The sequence below is a fragment of the Oculina patagonica genome, chromosome 12 (genome assembly GCF_052425735.1).
Source record: "Oculina patagonica isolate OP01 chromosome 12, crgOcupat, whole genome shotgun sequence".
Lineage (NCBI taxonomy): Eukaryota > Metazoa > Cnidaria > Anthozoa > Scleractinia > Oculinidae > Oculina > Oculina patagonica.
The window spans coordinates 15,275,707-15,294,848 of record NC_135769.1 but is presented as its reverse complement, the minus strand read 5'-3'; the positions used below and the strand labels follow the sequence as shown (position 1 = coordinate 15,294,848).

Here is a 19,142-nt window from a genome sequence, read left to right as displayed (position 1 = left end):
TAGAGTAAATCAAGAATGAAGTTTTTGGTATTTTCTTATAATTTCTTACAATCGGCAGTCGATATATTTTAACAAATTAAAGCAAAAAGTCTTTCGCTTTTAGTTAATGGTCTTTGATGGGTGTAAGTATTTATATTTCAGTGAGAGTAACTGTGCTCAAATAATACGAAACAATTTTAAAGCGCCAATTTTATATTAAAACGGTGTTTTTCTGAAAATTTCATTCTTGATTTACTTTGTAAACGCTCTTACAGATTTTTCTAAAATTTCGTCAACAGTTAGTCAATGTACTAAACTTTAACATATCAAAAAATAAACACCAAGAGTCAATCTAGATTTCGAGAAAATCGAGCTTGTTTGAGAACAAAAGAAAACGTCAATCGTTGCTATGGTAACCGTTGTGACTAACCCCTCCCTAAGTGACGGGTAAAAAATTAAAATTTGGTGATATTTGATCATTATGGTGCATTTTAGCAAAAATCGAACATTGGCTTCCTAGGTAATTTTAATTTTCAAAACAACCATCCTTCGGCTAAAAAAAATACATCGAGCCTCCTTTAAAATAGAGGATGAACGATGCCCTTGAGTGCAGACTCTGAGAATATCAAGCAGGATTTCGTAAGGAGAGATCTAGCCTGAATTTTCAGACGTCCCTCTCTGGTCGCCTGCTTCCGTTCTCGTAAGCAGCGCAGGTGACCAAGCTGGCGACGAAGAAGGGACGTCTGAAATTCAGGCTAGGAGAGATCCTGCTGCGATCAGATAGCTACACTGAGGATCATAGTGGAGTAGACCCTGGAGTGGAACCCTGGGCTATATATTGCTTTTGTAGACTTCGAGAAGGACTTTGATTATGTAGATCGAGAAGTGCTCTGGAAGATCTTGCAGCACTGTGGCGTGCCTGCGAAAATTGTAAAAAAAAGATTCGGGTCTTTTACTATATATTATACGACGGCCTCCAAGCAAGAGTTTTGCACGAGGGTGAACTGGCAGAGTCCTTCAGCATGAGCACTGGGGGTCGCCAGGGGTGCTTGCTTAGCCCCCTTCTCTTCCTTGTGGCACTAGACTGGGTATCTCAACAAGCTTTTGGAGACAACAAGACCGAGATCCAATTTACTCAGCTTCAGAGGTTGAAGGACTTAGACTTTGTTGATGATATGGTTTTGCTGAGTCAGAAGATCACCCACATGCGACAGAAGTTCGAGGAAACAGGCCACCAGGGTCGGGCCCAAGATAGGTGCATCCAAAACCGAGATGGGGATTTGGTCCCTAACAGACACTGGTAACATCAGTTATGTAGGAGAGATTAGGAGAGGTATGCCTCGGTAGCCTTATCTCCACCACAGGTGGCACTGAGGAAGATGTTGAGGCCAGATGCAGGAAGGCACAGGTTGCATTCTCCATTTTTAAACCCATATGGAGATCAAAGTTCACCTCACCGAGGACAAATATTAGGATCTCTAATTCCAATGTGAAGTCCGTCCTCCTATACGGATTTGACAGAGAAGATCATCACCCATCTCCAGACCTTTACTGACCGCAGACTCCCGGCCGGTACATCTTGGGAGTGTGGTGGCCAAGGAAGATCTCAAACGAGAAGTTGTGGCAGCGTCAGGCAAGAGAAGATCGAAATTACCATTCGGAGAAGAAAATGGAGATGGATTGGTCAGCACACTTGGAGGAAGCCTGCAAACTCCTGGAGCAACGCTTCTTCATGTGAAGCGACGATTTCATGGAATGATTCATCCTCGAGAGCAGAATTTCCATACTGCCAAATGCTCCACGTTTTTTTTGGAGCAAGAGCCTTCTTCGTGCGTGCTGTACGAGGGGTTTTGCTAGTGGAACATGCTCCAGGAGATGAAGCCCTTTGTGTGCCGACTTTAAAGTTGGTACGAGAGGATCTACAAGTAGTGTCGCACTTTTTGAACTGAGAAGGTTCCTTACATTATTTAGCCATCATTGCAACTTATTTAAACGACGGTCACGGTCGGGTTTATGAAAAACGCTTCAAGGAAAAAAAAAATGTTTGCATATAGAAAGGACAGAAAGCCAAAAGTTTACTGTCAGTTTGATTAGCTTTAGTTGGTGCTAGATCACATGACGGAAAGCAAAACTGTAAAACTTCCAAAACTCAACTGCCAGTTTCTGTCACAGAGGACTTCGCCTGCTCGCCGAATCATCAAGATCAATTTTGCGCTTTCCACTGATCTTGTCACCGGACTTGGAAACTTCGGCACAATTCTTGGAAACTGCAAATCGTACAAGGCAATCTACTTTCCTTTCCCGTAGGATCTTTATTATATAAAGACTGTGAGGTTTCGCCTTTAGCCAGCTTGCCGGAGAACAGCTTCAGTTTTTGAAAGAAAATGAGTATAATTTTTCAGTTGGGCAAGCTTAATTATATAGTATGCATATGAATCAAAATCAGTGCGTTTGGTCAGCTTTCGAGACTTGCACAAATTTAAAGCAACATTTTCCCATTATTTTGTGTTCCAAGGCCACAAATGAGGAAGTGAGGTTGTTAGTACACCTACCCGGTCAACCTCTTCTAAGCCATTTCTCGAGATTTGAATCTAATCTAGGCCGGTTTCTCGCCATCCGGAGCAGTTCCGGAGTTCTCTCCACACAAGCTCGCACTTACCTTTCCGAGTTTGCTTCCAACATTACAGTTCACATCGTATGCATACATAATTTTATAATAATACTTGTACTGTATGTCAATTCACAGTAATGGATGGGCGATAAAGCAGGAACAAGTCAAGTATTGTCTTTAGGGCCTAGCGCAAGCTATAGTAAAGTTCCCTAAACGATTTCAGTTCTTGTTTCATTTACTTCACAACTTGTTAATAAATTTGATTACAAACTTGCAACAAACACAAGTAAACAAACGTGCAAACAAATTTTAGCCTCAAAACGTAATTCGGAGGAATAACTTTTTATTTGTATGCATTCGAGACGTTGGAACGTTAAGTCATTATTTTATAAGGGGAGGCTCCCCCTGAGGTCTAACCCGGCCTTATCCATTTATATACCAATTTGAACAGAAAAATAACCATGCCATATATCTTCATTAGAAAATGGTAACCCTCCAACATTCTGGAGTGTCCACAGCATCTTTATTTGTCTCTTGAAACTATTCCCGGCATTCAGCAATTGAAGAAAAATACGAGGAAAAAGAAGGGCTCTGAACAGTCTACTGTAGTTAGTCGTAAAATACTTAAAGAATCAACTGTTGGGTGGGTTCCCGATTTTTTAAAACCTTTTTGAATATCTAAATGGCAGCTTTCCTTACACTTTTTATAATCCAACAGGTGAAATTCCTATCCTTTTATAAGCTTCAGCATGAAAAAGGTGCCCCTATCAGGCAAAGCCTCCCTATATAGTCCACTATTAGAGTATCTCCCAAATAGCCTGTAAGGTTTTATACGACACTGAATGCTCCAAAAGTAAAACAACTTCACAAATGCATGCAGTGTTTGTAAAACATTTCTTTATTTTATTAAATTTCTCTTCAAGCCCGTGATTTACTGAGCCAAAAAATTTTTGATCTTCACTTTTAAGACTTGATGAGGTGATGAATATTAGACATAATACCACCACCTGATAATTAACTTTTTCTTATCACTTGTATATTCAGTAAGGTGTGATTGGGAATTGAACAATTTCAATCACAATAATGCACAACAGTAACCCCTAAGCTGCATCTCTGATACAAGAAGATTCCCTTCTGAAAATTATAAATAAAAATTTCACTTAGCTTGGGCGCAAGCTCATCATTGGGTAGCATAGGAAAGAGAAACATGATTGTGTAGTGATAATAACTATTAATAAATTGTTTTCTATTTTTGAATTACCTTTTCATGAGATTTCATTAATGATTGTTAAATCCTTTTTTTAACCTCAATGGATTTTTAAATAAGTGACTCTTGATGACTTACAAGTTAGTTCAGCACACAATACCAAGATTTCTAAGGACATAAGAAACAGTTTTTGCCTTTAACATTTCCACAGCAGATCTGATGTTGAACTTGCCTGTAGCTACCAACACTGCAACTGGTACCACTTGATCCATCACAGTGCCGCTAGCCACGTGCTCTGAAACCTGTTGATCCAGAACATCATCAAGGCTATCCGTTCTGTATATTGCTTGCAAAATGGCATGCAAAGCTCTTTCGTGATCAACTCTGGCAAAGGTTGAAACTATAGATATTGCACGATGAAACAACTTATTGTTGCTAACTTTGACATCAATCATGAGATTTCTAAGGACCTTGCCTTTTAGCACATGAGCTCCTGTCGAAATGGCATTGAGAATCCACTTGACAGATATTTCCAGAAAACACTCTTTCAAAAACTCAGCAAATAATGCTGAACTTGGTTGTAACCCTTCAAAGAGGTTTTCTTGTCCTGTCGAACTACTGACAGGAACAACACACTTGTTGAAAAGAGTGCTTAACTCAGTTTCCTTCTCGGGAATGATGCCGATTAACTGTGCTCCTTTTTCTTCAATCAGCTTTGTAATTGCTCCAATTTTTTGGATTTTTTTGCCGACAGGAGAAATAATTAGAACTGTGTCATGTGATGACAGTTCTGGCAAGAAAGTGTTATAGAAATCTTCCTGTGAAATGAACAGCTTATTTGAACCATCAAGGAAAAGTTGCCCTTCCTTGTTGTTAAGAGTATCATAACCTCCTTGTAGAAATCCTCTAACATCACTGAAGTTAGCACTAAATGTCGGGACACACTCAGAGGCATCCAAAAGACCCATGAATCCCAATGAATCCCATCCAATGTAGTACACATGGGCCTTGCACTTTAAGCTCTCGGCTGCAAGCTCCATAGCTCTGGAGATGCTCAAATGACCCAGATATGTTCTCCTATACATGTTCTCATACATCATAAGAATTTGAGGAAGCTTATTAAATGCTAATGTTGACTGGGACAGTGTGGCATGAGCTTTGAGGAGTGTGCTCTCCAAAAGAATCTTGGTGGCACTTCCTCCTTTCATTCGTGATGAACCAGTAACAGCTTCTGGACCAACAACTGGGTTAAGAATGATTTTATCAAGTTCTGTATGTAGAAATAAAACATAATATTCTTTATAGGGTAGGTTTATTTATTACCGGAAAAAAAATCAAGTAGGAGCATAGACAATAAAAAATTAATTCTACAGTCATTCATGCATGCGAGATTGCACCCTGCGAGCAGAGCCCCTTCTTTTTCCACTGATATACTTGAGAAGAAAGGGGCTCTGCAAGAATCGTGTAAAATCTTTGTTGAGCATGCGCGAGGTTTACGCAATGCTTGCGACGATGCTTGCGCGTTTAGCTTGCGCGAGGACCACTTAATCCTAGTATGCGCGCGCGGAATGGCGTGTCGGATCGTACACGACAGTGTGAACAAAGTGTTTGTTTTACAAGTTCTTTTCTTCAAAAAGCGTCTGAGTTACCTCAGTAAAAACACGTCAAGCACCGCTTAAGGTTGTATTAGTGTCTTTATGGTAGAGATGTGCGATTTAAACCGTGAAATTTCTTCTTGGTTTGCGAAAAACACGAGATCTTAAATGATCCATAAGTTGCACGCGCGCACAAACGGTAGCAGATGGCGAGAGCAATCGTCAGCTCTAGTGCTTTCGAGAGCGTACTGTGGGCTCCGTCTTGGCCATCAGTTTTTCCAAAAATTAATGCCCGCGCGGCAAAAAAACAGTTTAATCTGGACTGACCAGCCCAAACTTTGGGGCTGCGGCGACTTCAAAGAAATGACACGATTCACGCAGAGCCTCTTTCTACTTCCCAAATCTCAACCGTAGGGAAGTTAAAAGAGGCTCTGCTCGCAGGGTGGCGAGATTGCTACCTGATATTACAAACTGTAACTGTGCATGATGGGAGAAGGTGATACATGTACTTCCTTCAAATGTAGTATATAATTTCTGTGTGTGTTGCACAAAGGGGTATGGTTTTTGCCTTTTTAAGCAGTCTGAAGCAGAGTACAGATATCAAGTCTGTAAAAAGGTGCCACGATGTGGTTGGGTTTTAAGAACTGCGGGTCATAACTTCACGCAAAAATCTGGGTCCCCCACTCCATCCAACTTGAGAATTTCTCTTACCTTTCAACGCATTGGCAACATCAAAGAACGACTTATCCAAACCCTCTATTACAATCTGCCTTGCTTGGTTTACAGGATTGAATCCCAGAAGAACAGGAATGAAGATATCTGGATGCCTTAGGCAATAATCCAGCTGGCCAGCTACATAAGGTGCCGACAGACCACAAGTTATGCCAATAAACAGGACACGCTTCTTGTTGCGGGACACTTCTATTAAATCTTCTTCACCTTTTATCCAGTTATCTTCGGGCGCTTCCTGCGAAGTGAACAAAGCGATGTCTCCCCCTGCAATAAGATATTCATAGCACGCTGATAACTGCTGGGCTTCAGCAAGCTTCGAAAACTTTTGAGCTAAGAAAAACGCGAGCCTTCCAGATGTACCACACCCACTCAAAACTATGGCGGTATCACCACGGACGCCTTGTAACATTTCTGCAGCTTTCTCCGCTATTCTGTCCATCGCAGTGATTGCCTCCTCGTCATAGATACTTGGAAAATGTTTCCAGCCTGAAAATATCTGTGAGTCGCATTGGCGTAGGGTTTTCGTGATGTCACTTGCAGTGGCGACATCGATGTCAAATGTTAGTTCATTTGGTCGTTCGGTTATCGGGATTGTATCTTCTTTCTCCAAATAATAACTGCTCATTGTGGTAAAGAAATTTCCTACAGATTAGGTTGCTGATGGGCAATAAAAGCAATTCCAATAGATTTGGAGATTCGGAGATTTGTCGATGTTCTTCTTCCAGTGAAACCACTCACGGGTAAGACGAAGATCGACCAGGCGTTCCTCGTGCCTTGAAGTTTCCTCCCTGCGAGGGGAGGCAGGGGGAGTAACAAGAAAACTCTCATTCAGACTGTTGCCCAAAAAAGATATTAGTCAGCCGAATTTAGCTATCTAAAAATTACTTTGAAATTAGTTTTCTTTGCAACTCTAACTTAAAAAAGTTGAAGATAAAAAATGCCTGAATTGTGTATGAGAGTTCTAACACCAGTGCCACCCCCTTAATTGCAAATTCAAACCCAGAATGCATTGCAGTACATTTTTACTTGGCGGCCATCTTGGATCATCGTCTAGCCGGCGGATCAGTGGTTTTGTGGAAAGATGGCAGCTAGAAGGATTGGGCAGTATGTTCCAGATTGGATTAAGATTGCTACAAAAGTTCCTCACGAGGCAAGACCGAATATGAGTGCTTTAAGAGCGAAATATGAGACTATTAAAACGAGGTAAGTTGTGGTGATTATGCTGGATTATGATATGGCCCGTGTGCAGCTTTCCGAGGGTTAGTTAGATCGCCAAAGAGAACATACAAGTTTTAAATGCCATGTTAGCCTTTAATAGTAAATTCAATACTTCAGTTTCCAATGCCCTAATACTATAGACAATTCCAAATAGATAATAATATTCATAGACCAGGCGTAGTAAGTCGATAGAAATCGATATCGGAAATCAATCGATACAATCGAGATCAATCGATGTCAATCGGTGATTGATATCGATTGAAATCGGTAATTAATTGATAAAAAATAAAACATGTTGGAATGTTAAAACAGTTTGAGACAGGCGATCAAATGGTAAAACATTCTATTATTCCAAAATGTTCATCAAGATCCTCTTAGCCTGCAGAACAGGCGGTTTATTTTGCGGGTCGAAGCGCGAAGTGCTAGGTTTTTATTTAGCGGGTCACGCAAGGGCGAGGGCGAAGCGTGAAGGAAAAATAAACAGCCTGTAGACACACCATTGTTTATGCTCTTCCAACCGTTCGCCCGACTAACGGTTTTTGGTGTTTGGTTGCTTTAAGCCACATGATGTTAAATGTGTGATAAAAACAAAAGGGCGATCGTGTTGAAGATTTTATAAAGGAGAAACACAAGATGTGCATCGAAGCATTATTAGAAAAGAAGGTTGTTTTGACTCTGCTACTGACAGGCTTTGGTAGAAGCTTGATTTATGAGACTCCTCGTGTTAGCGAATGGTGATTTCAATTATCTACTTTTGAATCATGTGGTGTCAACATTAAACACAAACAACAGAGGAAGGTAAACAGTAAAACCTAATCATCTAGCTCAAGAGACAAAGCTCTCAATGAAACTAATGCAAGAATCTATGACACAGAATGTCTCTCTAAAACCAACGTTAAGCTTTCTCGAAGAAAAGCTACCACAGCCTTTGGCGAAGCCGCACAAAAGTAAAGGTGTCATCCATGAAAAGATCACATCTTGCAACAATATTTATTACCAGCGGGCCCAGCAACAATTAAATACAAGTAATATGCATTTTCACAGAATATATGTCAGACCTTGTCCTTCCAGAGCAAAAATTTAACAAACAGAAATGAACCAAAACAAACTGAACTAGCGAAACATTTGGCAAATTACAGATTTAGAGGTGTCAAACGAGACGAACTGTTTTTGCACTGTACTGATACTTGATACCTGTTTCGCGCTAGTAAATTTAAGCGCTCTTTGATTGGTCCTTTCTCAGTCTTTAATGTCAGTAAAAAGTGGGTGGTAGAGTATGAACAATGGTCTGGCTACAGGTTTTTTTTTCCCTCCTTTGTGCGACCCCGCAACCAAATAAACCGCCTGTTCTGCAGGCTAGATCCTCTTGGCTTGGGGTTTTAAAATATTTTAACTTGTCCATTCGTTCTTGGCAGCACTGTCGATTGCATCTTGTATCTTCGTTTTGGTGTTCTTGCGTAGAAAGTCCAGCTTGATCCTATTAGGCACGGACATGGTAGCCCTCCTGAATGCTTCAATCTTTTTGCTTCATATTTATGGGGTTTCTTTAGCCAGGCTACAGGGTTGCACACTGCTACTTTAGCCGCAAATTTCTTTTCTCATTTTGAACCGCGATTAGGCTCAACACCGATATCGTTCTTGTTCTTTTAGTATATCCTGGCGATATTTGCATTGTGTTTCCAAAATTGAATGGCTCAATAAAACCACAAAAACAACATCGTGTCCATGTTTGACTTGTAGAAATTGACAAGAATAGTTTTCAATGAAAAATTATTAATAACAATCGATGAACCAATCCTTATCAATTGCCATCAGAATGGGTTATTGACTGACTATGTCTGGTCATAGATCATTGTAATTCAAATATTTTAGAAGTTTGGTGTTATAAAGTTGTTAAAGCTACGTTAGTTATGCATCAGCTAGTGCCTGCAATTTGATCAGATAGAACTTATTTTTTGGCTGCTTTAGCATGCCCATTTTTATGAAACAGTAGAAGACCATTAAACTGATTTAATTTTTATGTGAACTTCTTGAAGACAAAGTAACTCACCTTCCATTTTGTAGCATTTTGTATCCCATAACTGACTAACTGTAGATCAGGCAGGATTGGCCTGACCTGACTTAACCCATCAAAGTGCAGAGACCCCTCAACCTCAAAGCATGAGAAATCTGGAGATTAAGGTTAAAAAATCTAGAGTCTTATTTCAGTAAAAACCGGGAGATTGACCAAGTAATTGACAAAAAATAACTTAAACCAGGTGCTTATCAAGAGAAAGTGTTTGTTTCCAGTTTACTATCACATGACCCATATGGCCTCACATGCACAATCCTATAGAAAGCCATAAGAAAAACTGATGTGTGTAGGTCCGGAAAGGTTGACGTGAGCCCATCGGGAAAAAGATGTCTGGCCATATAAGAAAAGCATACGGCCCCACTACTGCCGCAAGATGAAATTTGAAACCATTTGATTCTGAAAACACTGTGAAACAATTTGAAAGCAGAGAACAACCAACAAGTTTAACTTTACTATCTAGAAACCAATGTAGTTTTGCAAGCACTGAAATTTAATAGAAAACATTGTTTAAACTCATTAAAAGAAGAAGTGCATCAATTACTGCATCAGTTTATTAGTGGACAACAGCAATAAAAGCGGTCAAAAAGTACATACCTGGACATAAACGTGTCTTAGTTTCATTGGACATGATTGCAGAAAAACATACAAATGGTTAAGAAATTCCTCCTCCTGAGTTTAACAAATGGCATGCATTGCATGTACTAGAAGCGATGATATTTAACAAAGGGTCTGAAATATTCTCTGGAAATTTGCCAAAAATTACCATAATTTATAAAAGTTCTGTGGAATCCCACTTTACGGCACCCGCTTAATACGGACAGTTTTGTTTGTCCATTCATACATGTACTCTAACATTAACCTGTTTAAAGGGGCTTTGTCATGCAATTTTAGGTAATTTCGGCCTTGACCTACTGGTTAAAGAATTAACTAAAATATCAAAAAATAATGGCTTAAAACTGTAGAATAACTCAAAAGAAACACAGAAAGGCCAAAAAGGGGCATGGATGGGCAAAATTCGAGAAGATTAAAAGATTGAAAAGATTAAAAGATTGAAAAACGTTGCCTTGACTTTTTTCAAGTTTATCTCAATTTGTATGAAAGTGTCATTAACAATGCTCAAAAATCATCCTTGTTTGTTATGTGGCCGTGATTTTACCAATACTGTAAATTACTTTTGCTTTGCCAATTTGAAGTTTACAACTCTTATAAATAGAGTTACCTGAAATACTGTGACCTAGCCCCTTTAATATGGTCACCTGTAAATAATGAACAACTGACACTTTTTTATGTGACCCAAGTGAATTGCTCAAAAACAAAAGCAAAAAATTCCAACAAGCAAATGCGATGGGTAGAACTTGATTGTGTGTGCATTGCAGGTAGTCTAAAACAATTAGATTACCTGCCCTCATTTTTGTTGAGCTAAAGTTAAGTCAGTCATGCCTCATTGCGGGCCCAAGAGAGGCCCGCAACCCTAATCTTGACAGTGACCAGCGGATTGCGTTGTACGCGTGCGCGCCACGTTTATAAACCAGGACCGAACCGGAAGTTGAAAATTTTTGTTCTTCCACTAAGCACGATCAGAATGCGAAAATGTGTTAATCACGACAGTTTGTCGTAACACCGGAAGAGGAAAATCTGTTCTCCAAGAGCGATATTTTAAAAACAGCTTGTCACATTAGATAAACCTTCTGTGACATTGAAGGCGTTATGTGTTGCTTTTGAGAACATTTGCTGTGATTGTATCACAGATAAACCACGATAAAGCGAATGATTCCAACAACGGTTATTGTCGAGAAATTCGTTATAACACTGACAACATAGCGAGTTTACCGACTGAGAAAAATCACATCTAAATTCACACTGCACCGCGTGCAAAAAATCCTTGCGTGACGCGTTACTCAGAATAATTGTCTATTGTCCATTTGATCATTTCAGTCCTCCTTGTTCAGTCGTTTATTTATAATTATCCGCACTGCCTACCAGTACCTTGTCTAAGTGCGTCAAGGCCCGCACTTTCTAACCTGTGGTTACCACTAGTTGTAGTTTAATTGTTTAGAAGCTCTGTTAAAAAAGTTTAACTCTTTCTTTCATTTTTTTTTTTTGTGCTAGCTTGGATTCAATTTCAGCTAAACCGGAACCTATAAATTGGGATTTTTATGCCAAGAATATATCCAAACCAGGAATGGTTGAAGCTTTCAGGAAAGCTGTAAGTTACATCATTATTCTGCTTATTGTTCCTTTCCTGTCCAGTCTGATCATTTCAGTGGAATCCAAACTCTGCTTACAACTCCGTCAGTGTTAATTTTACTAGATCATAACACTCAATGCTTCTGATTATGACTGTGACCCTGTCGCTTATGAAAACCAGCCCTTAGCTAGATTTGTTGAGCTAAAAACTAATCTCAGGCTGCTGTCTGGTTTAAGGGTTATTTGATGCTTCTCAGTTTAACCTGTGATTAAGTAGTTACAATGAAGCATCCTCTCCAAGAGGAGTAGAAATTCTTAAAGACCTTTTTCGATACAGAATTAAACAGAATACACTATGGATGAAATGTCAGATGTAGGAATGTGCTCAGTCACATTCCGGGTGCATGCTGCACTAAGGTACTGACAAAAGATTTATTAGCATGTCTGAGCAAAATAAATCGTATCATTAACATTGATTGATTGCTGCTCACTTTACAGTACGATGCAGTAACTGTACCATTCCCAAAAGATGTGGAAACACCAAATATAAACGACAAAGAGAAGGAACTGGTGAGAGTTTCATGTATTATAAACTAGTAATAGTTCTCACTAGTAAACTGCCCCCGCCTTTTCATAATTTGTTTTACAGCAATAATCTAAGATTAGTGGAGTCTTCAGTTTCCGCCTTTAATTATCGATGCCGATGGACCACAAAATTTAATGGGCTTCTTTTTTATTGTGCCATGTACGTCACAGCATTGTTTGCTGTGGAATTTCTTGTTGTGTGACACCGTTACGTCCTAAAAAAACTCACAAGTTCAAGTCGAATATATTACCTAGCGGAAATAACACATAACACATTGTTCGTGGTGACAACACGCAAGCTTATTTCCTGGCTTATAACATTCAAAATGAACTTATAATAATTCCCAGGCCAAAAAGCCTGACAATTCCACAAGTAACAAAATATGGCACATTTAAAGATTTGAGAAAACAATTTTTGATCGTTATTCGACCATTCTTTGGATCAAATAAACTGACAGTTCGTTAGCAAAACGAATCATCTTGTATTGCATAACAAAGTTCGCGCTTTTGTTTGTTACTCGTCCTAAGATGTATACGATTTCCACTTGTTTTCACGACGTTCAGTCGCTGACTAAGATAAGAAACTCTTCGTCCCCGCATGATACGCCTGTTATGCTTTGCGTGTCATTTTCGGTATCATTTCAAATTCTGGTACACGTTTTACATATTTCTTCAAGCACATGTTTCTTGTGATCACATTGCGACGGCTATTTTTATCTTTTGTGGCACTGACTTCCGTTGCTCCTTTACGAGCGTTCCGGCAATCCTTTGCGAGCATTTGGGCAATCCTTTGCAAGCCTCTTTGACCAAAATCGAGATTTTTTCCGGTACCGTTCACTGAATGCACACATTTTTCCTACCTACGCGGGGACTTCTAAATAACATTCTAGTCTCCAGAGCTACCTGACCCTCTTAGCAGGCAAGGCCTTTGCATGATGAGGAAAAGGTGGCTCTTATAACATGTGATTTGATTGGCTAGATTTTAACAAAAGGGATTAAATTAAAATGTAGCCAATTAAATCAACCATTTTGAAAATCCATTTTCTTAAATGGTTGAACTAATGGTTGTTAAAATCTAGCCAATCAAATCATGTGTCCCAGAGCACTCATTACCTTCTGCAAAGGCCCTGCCAGCTAAGAGGAACAGGTGGCTATGGAGACGAGAATGTACAGATATTAATTCAATCATTTCCCCACCCATCCCACTCGTTGATGATGGGAAGAGATTTTACTTATTTTTTGCCTTTTCATCTCAGCACTTGCCCAAACAGCAAACAACAATTTAGTGTTTGCTTATAAAAGTGATCATTCTCAGCTCAAAAAACGAAATGTTATAGTGTGCAAAATCACCACTGTACAGTGTAAGCTTTGATGTATCTGTAATGCAATGTTATTTTTACTATTTTACAGGAGGAGCATTCCTTAAAAGTGATCAAGTTAGCAAATGAACAGATTGCAATGTATGAAGCTGAGGTATGTATGAAAATATTAAGTGATAAGTAGCATGTATAGTGAAACCTAGCTGTTTAACTGAGAATGTTTTAGTAATACATGTACATGCAATTCTCAGCATAATATGACAATTATTTTGTTTTAGTGTAAGAGTATAACCATACAAGTTTCCACAAGATTAGTCTCCCCCGTAGCCGTTTTTAGTGTCGTCACGCAACATTCCTCCCCACAAACGGCTGCTCACATTCGAACAACATTCCTTTCCCTTTGTTTCTTATGTGACCAATCACAGCACAGAAGATTGTAATCAACATGTTTTTCCCGCAAACTGGGTAGTTTTCAAAGAAGAACATTTTGATGCGTTTAGAAAACGTTGGCATTTTTTTTTTTTTTTTTGACGGAGCCAGAAAGCGTTGCAATTCATTTCAAAATATTTTTTCAAAACATTGTCAACGCGTTTCAATGAAACATTCGAAAAAAATTGACAATGCATTCGATATTCAACGAAATCCCCGAGTGTTTAGAATCATTCACGGGACTGTTGTGTCAGCTTTTAGAATTCTATACAGGGTATTTTTAACTTGCATGATTACAAAGACAATGTTATTTTGGTTTGCATTTGGAGCAGAAACTAATCAATACACAGAGTACTCCTGTAATTTTGCGGTGTTGAAATCATGCTGCATGTCTGCGTAACAATCGACATTTGATCCCATGTATTTTGCACGCACGCAACAAGTTCTGATGACAAATAACAGTGAAATTAGTTTTATTCCGCAGCCACAACTCTCTATAAATGGTGCCGATTAAACCCTTCTGCGGTTAAGTTATGAAAAAGGGCTTTTGCTTCGCAGACTGTTGCAATAAAACAGCATACAAATGAAAGGCGCAAACTTTTATCTTTTAGCTTAATAATTTTGCAACGGGTCAACATGCGGCACTACATAAGTTGTCTGGCGTGCCGTGGTTTCTCCATTGTCTTTCTCGACTCTTAATAAGTGTTTCGTTCTTGGAATTTCCTGATCCTTAAAGATTCCCTTCAATTCAGTTTTAAGCTCTTGAAGATGATCAGAGGCCAATTGAAACGTTATAAGGTCTTATAAGCCGTCGATATCACACTTTGCAAACTGACAACTTGCTGGTCGCTGAATAGCAGATCACATTCACATCCAGGCATGAACAAATCAGAATAATCGCCGGAAAATCGAAATGCATGGTTCTCAATGCATTTGCATTTAAGCTCGAAATTTGAAATGTATTGCTAACAACAAAGCCTCTTCATCATTTTGAACTGAGAACTCCAAGATAAAAAACGCAAAGCGTTTGGTTAGATTACTTTAGCGGGTACAGTTCCCGAGATATATGAACCGAATGGTGATTGGTTGAAATCGTGGAAAGAAATGTTGTTCGAATGTGAGCAGCCGTTTGTGGGGAGGAATTTTGCGTGACGAAACTAAAAACGGCTGCGAGGGAGACTACCACAAGATGGGCTGATATATGAAGTCCATCACAATTTGTTAGTCATCGTTAGGTAGATTTTGTGCCCAGTGACATTGCAATGTCCCAGTGATGGCATATGCATGCTCAGGGTCAAGATGTAAATTAATTTACATGTAAAACCAATTTTAGCGCAAAATTGTCATAATGATTCTGTTGCAACACAACAGTAGTGTGTCTGTGAGCACTGGTAGTTCAGACTTTTTTTAATCCTGTCTTGTCCTTTGCATGTACATGTATTTCACATCACAATGTCTTTGTTACATATTCCTATTGCATGCATGTCAGATTTCTTACTGTTTTATTCATCTGAATAGAGAGATCGAAGAAGAGGTTCTTTTGCTTGTCACTGTAGATATACCTGATTGAAGAAACGTTGACCCGTGAGAAGCATAAACCGTGAACGATGCGACCGAAATGTTTACTGGGAAATCTGAAAAAATCGTCCCCATCTGTGACAGAATAAGCATTATGATATGACAGATTGCATAAATCATGCTCTTTATGTCCCAAAAGAAGAAAATATCTTGATTATCAATAAATGGAATATTTCTTAGCGCACCAATGCTGCTTTCTCGGAATGCCGTTCGGTTTTATCGTTCATGGTTTATGCTTTTCACAGAGTCAACCTTTCTTCAATTAGGTATATATAGCACAGTGTGCCTAGTATAAGGTGTCCAGTTGATAATAAATCTTTCTCTGTCTTTAGTTGAAGGAAATCAGGTCTTTGAAACCCTTTGAAGAGATGACAGTAAGTAGACCTTTAATTTAACAGATTAGAGCTAAACTTGTTTGTGGAGCTAATGTTTTGAAAAAAAAATGTATAAATGAACTGAAAACTCAAAAAATAGTAGTGTTTAGAGGTAGAGAAAAGCAAAAGCATGCAGTAATAACCAAATAAAACAAGCATGGTTAAGGTTTACAGTAGTTACCAAGTCTAAAGAAAAAAGCTGAGTTTTGTTGGATGTCACTTCTACATCTGTTGTGTTATTGGATACCCCTCCGCTGGACACCAATATGGCATTTCCATACTGTGCTCTATTAATTTGTGTAGAACATCTTGATGGATAATACTGCACAGACAAGTAGACTATCTGCATTTATTAAAACTAGCAATGGTCTAATTTGCAATTTCTGAGTTTTGATTGGTTAACAGGCCATTGACCACAAATATGGTTGCCAATACACATCAACGAAAACAGCTGGGGAGCTCAAATATTGCAATTTTTCTTTGGGCGTTTTTAATAAAACAATTATTTCACTCGCACTTGTTGAATATGAGATTGTTATAGCCAACTCAGTGCTACGCACCTCATTGGCTATCTACCATCTCATATCCAACATGGGCTCGTGGAATAATAAAGTGCTACTGCGATGAAACTCGTCTGTTTCCTTTCGTGGCCGTTTTAAAATATTATCAAGGACTCTATATGAGAAGAAAAATGCAGTTTACAGTTTTCAAATATCTCTTTTCTTTCCAGAGATATTCAAGTTTTTAAAATATGCAAATTAGCAAAGTTGTGACGTCATAGACTCAACCAAATTTTGATCAAATATGAAGATAGTGATATCTCAGCCAATTTGTATCGGAACTCTAGTTATGTTTCACAATATGAACTTAACAATTTTGTTGCCATGGCAACAAACTAGGTTCCAGATCCCTCAATGCTAAAGGCTTTTCTGGCCAATTCTGGCATTTCTTTTCGATATTTGCTGATGATACTTCACATGCATGCTCTGGCAAGCATATGGATGGATTAGGCAGGCGTCTTGGCTGGTTTTCATTTTTCCGAACTAAAAATTTTAAAACATTAAAAGCAAATTGGCGGGGACTGGAAAAGAGTTAGTTGCCATGGTAACATAATTTTATTAAGTGTATAAGTGTATCACCTGCAGAACTATTACTCTGCCAAGTTTCATCGGCCTCTGCAGAAAAATGACTGAGAAAACGCAATTTTTGTACTTGCAATAAAATTGGGTTCAGTAGATGACGTCATCAATCCTCTATTTTGCATATTTTACGATTTATTTAAGCTTATGAAGTAAAAAATAATTGCTGTTTATTTTAAATGCTTTTCAAAATAAAGAAGAATGGCGTTTTCCTTTTTGCAATATCTTTTTTCCTTTTAGAGATATTTACGTTTTTATATTATGCAAATGAGGAAAGTGATGACGTCATTAATTGTTCCACAAAAAGATGAAGCACTGAATCAAAAATATCTCTTGGAATATTTGAGCTGTGTTCTTCAAACTTGGCACGATTAATGTACACCACAAAAGACACAAAATGACACCTGTCGTGCCATTGCCATGGCAACAGTTTTGCTGCAAATACCTATTTTAATTAATACTGATATCCCCAGTTTTTGCTTAATCAAAGATGATCCACTCCCAACAAGCTAATGAGGAGAGTTAGGGTAATAGGGCATTATGTGTGTTCCAAGCTGGACTCTCTGTCCCACTTTAAAGGGTTGCAAATTGAGATATTTGGTTTATGACAGAAAGAGCCTGGAACCAAGAGTGTTGCCATGGTTACATCATAGTATGAGCCATCTTGCACCTCTAAGGAAGGTCACTACTGATGCCAAGTTTCATAAATATCACCTTTATATTTTCAGAGATATTCTCGATTTTGTGATCTATCTTTTAGTGGAACAATTTATGACGTCATCACTTTTCTCATTTGCATAACACAAAAACGTGAATATCTCCTAAACGAAAGAAGATCTTTCAAAACGGTAAACGCCATTCTTCTTTATTTGTAAAAGTCTTTCAAATAAGCATTAATTAATTTTTACTTCATAGGCACTTTAAGCTTAAATATCTCTGGAACTAAAAAGGATATTTGAAAACGGAAAACATCATTTTGAATCTTTCATTAAATACTCTATGAAACACCTAAAATTTCAAGAGGTGAAATTTGATCATAGTAGCACTTAAAGTATTTTAAAATCGTCCAGAATATTTCAAATTCTTGACTTTTTTCAACAGTTGTTTTGGTTTTACTTTTTTATGACGCGACAGTGAAAATTCATTTGTACTGTACTGAGTGGAAATTAAATATTTTTGGATAATAGTAGTCCATATTTATTTGTGCTCATAGTACTGAATTGTTTGGCATTAGCATCAATGTTCCTTTCCTTGTAAAAAGCTCCCTGTCTATGCCGGTACTACCTGATCTGTACCCCACCCAGGACAGCACACTCCTGGTTCCCAGTCAAATTTGACCATAACTAGTATATCATTATCTCTGATAAAATACCTACAGGCACCAAACTCACCCAGGCCTTAAATAGAATATTGAGTAGTACAGGTGTCACATTATTTTCTGATCCTTGATTTTATAAATACCTTTGATCAAATTGAAGAACTTCCCATGTTTTATTTTACAAATGAAATGCTTATGCTCAAGTCAAGGGTTAGCCCAGAGGGGGAAAGGTATTGCTGAGATAGATAATTGCGTTAGTCTTTCTTCTCTCTCAGGTATGGTTGTATGAGCAACAGAACTCTGTAGCCAGTCTAGTAATAAATTATTTTTTTTTTTCTGTACACAAGGTTGATGAGTATGCTGCCGCCCATCCAGAATGGAACAAACAGTTAGATAAAGAAATTGCTAAGAATAACTGGAGCATGGAATAACTACCTTGTGTGCATATCATTTTTTCTTTGACTGTCATTTAAATCTGCTATTGAAATTTGCATTGTGATGTAACTGAGGTTTGTATTTTTATCATTGGTCACAAATAAAGTCAGGTTTCTGGGAATTCACAATTGGTGCACTCACTGATTTATTAAAATTTCTCATAAAATAAGTGTTGTAAGAGACAGACCATTTAATTTTTGAGGGTGGGTGTTGGGCAATCTCAGTATTGGTATTTGCAAGTTTTTTTTTACCAACATAACCCTCAGTCTGTAAGATTTCGCTAGACATGTTTACCGTACTAGGTGGGGCTTGCCTGAATTTTTTTCCCGTGTTTACTTGTGCATGATTTTTTTTTGTAATTG

At 38.4% G+C, this 19,142-nt stretch overlaps 2 protein-coding genes across 3 annotated transcripts; one reads left to right on the top strand and one right to left on the bottom strand.

Annotated features, from left to right (window-relative positions):
- Positions 1-2,938: 2,938 nt before the first annotated feature.
- LOC144632622 (glucokinase regulatory protein-like) lies at positions 2,939-7,105 on the bottom strand. Of its 2 annotated transcripts, none has more exons than XM_078491306.1 (2): positions 6,332-7,105; positions 2,939-5,067 (listed from the first exon to the last, which is right to left on the bottom strand). In XM_078491306.1, the coding sequence occupies exons 1-2, from the start codon at positions 6,747-6,749 to the stop codon at positions 3,944-3,946; spliced, it is 1,542 nt and encodes a 513-aa protein (XP_078347432.1). In that variant the 5' UTR covers positions 6,750-7,105; the 3' UTR covers positions 2,939-3,943. The 2 variants fall into 2 exon arrangements, with proteins under 2 accessions (XP_078347432.1, XP_078347431.1); XM_078491305.1 differs by having other exon boundaries at positions 2,940-5,067; positions 6,104-7,102.
- A 26-nt stretch (positions 7,106-7,131) lies between these two features.
- On the top strand, positions 7,132-18,908 carry LOC144632627 (ATP synthase peripheral stalk subunit d, mitochondrial-like). The gene is made up of 6 exons (XM_078491311.1): positions 7,132-7,327; positions 11,526-11,622; positions 12,102-12,173; positions 13,599-13,661; positions 15,847-15,888; positions 18,693-18,908. The coding sequence occupies exons 1-6, from the start codon at positions 7,206-7,208 to the stop codon at positions 18,774-18,776; spliced, it is 480 nt and encodes a 159-aa protein (XP_078347437.1). The 5' UTR covers positions 7,132-7,205; the 3' UTR covers positions 18,777-18,908.
- The last annotated feature ends 234 nt before the right edge of the window (positions 18,909-19,142 follow it).

What these genes read in the sequence shown, in the direction of transcription:
- LOC144632622 (XM_078491305.1), bottom strand. Translation starts at nt 6,749, where the DNA reads ATGAGCAGTTATTATTTGGAGAAAGAAGATACAATCCCGATAACCGAA. An exon ending in TGTTGCCAATGCGTTGAAAG is followed by an intron (nt 5,068 to 6,103) that starts GTAAGAGAAATT and finishes TTCTACATACAG; the next exon opens with AACTTGATAAAATCATTCTT.
- LOC144632627 (XM_078491311.1), top strand. Translation starts at nt 7,206, where the DNA reads ATGGCAGCTAGAAGGATTGGGCAGTATGTTCCAGATTGGATTAAGATT. An exon ending in ACGACAAAGAGAAGGAACTG is followed by an intron (nt 12,174 to 13,598) that starts GTGAGAGTTTCA and finishes ACTATTTTACAG; the next exon opens with GAGGAGCATTCCTTAAAAGT. An exon ending in TTGCAATGTATGAAGCTGAG is followed by an intron (nt 13,662 to 15,846) that starts GTATGTATGAAA and finishes CTCTGTCTTTAG; the next exon opens with TTGAAGGAAATCAGGTCTTT.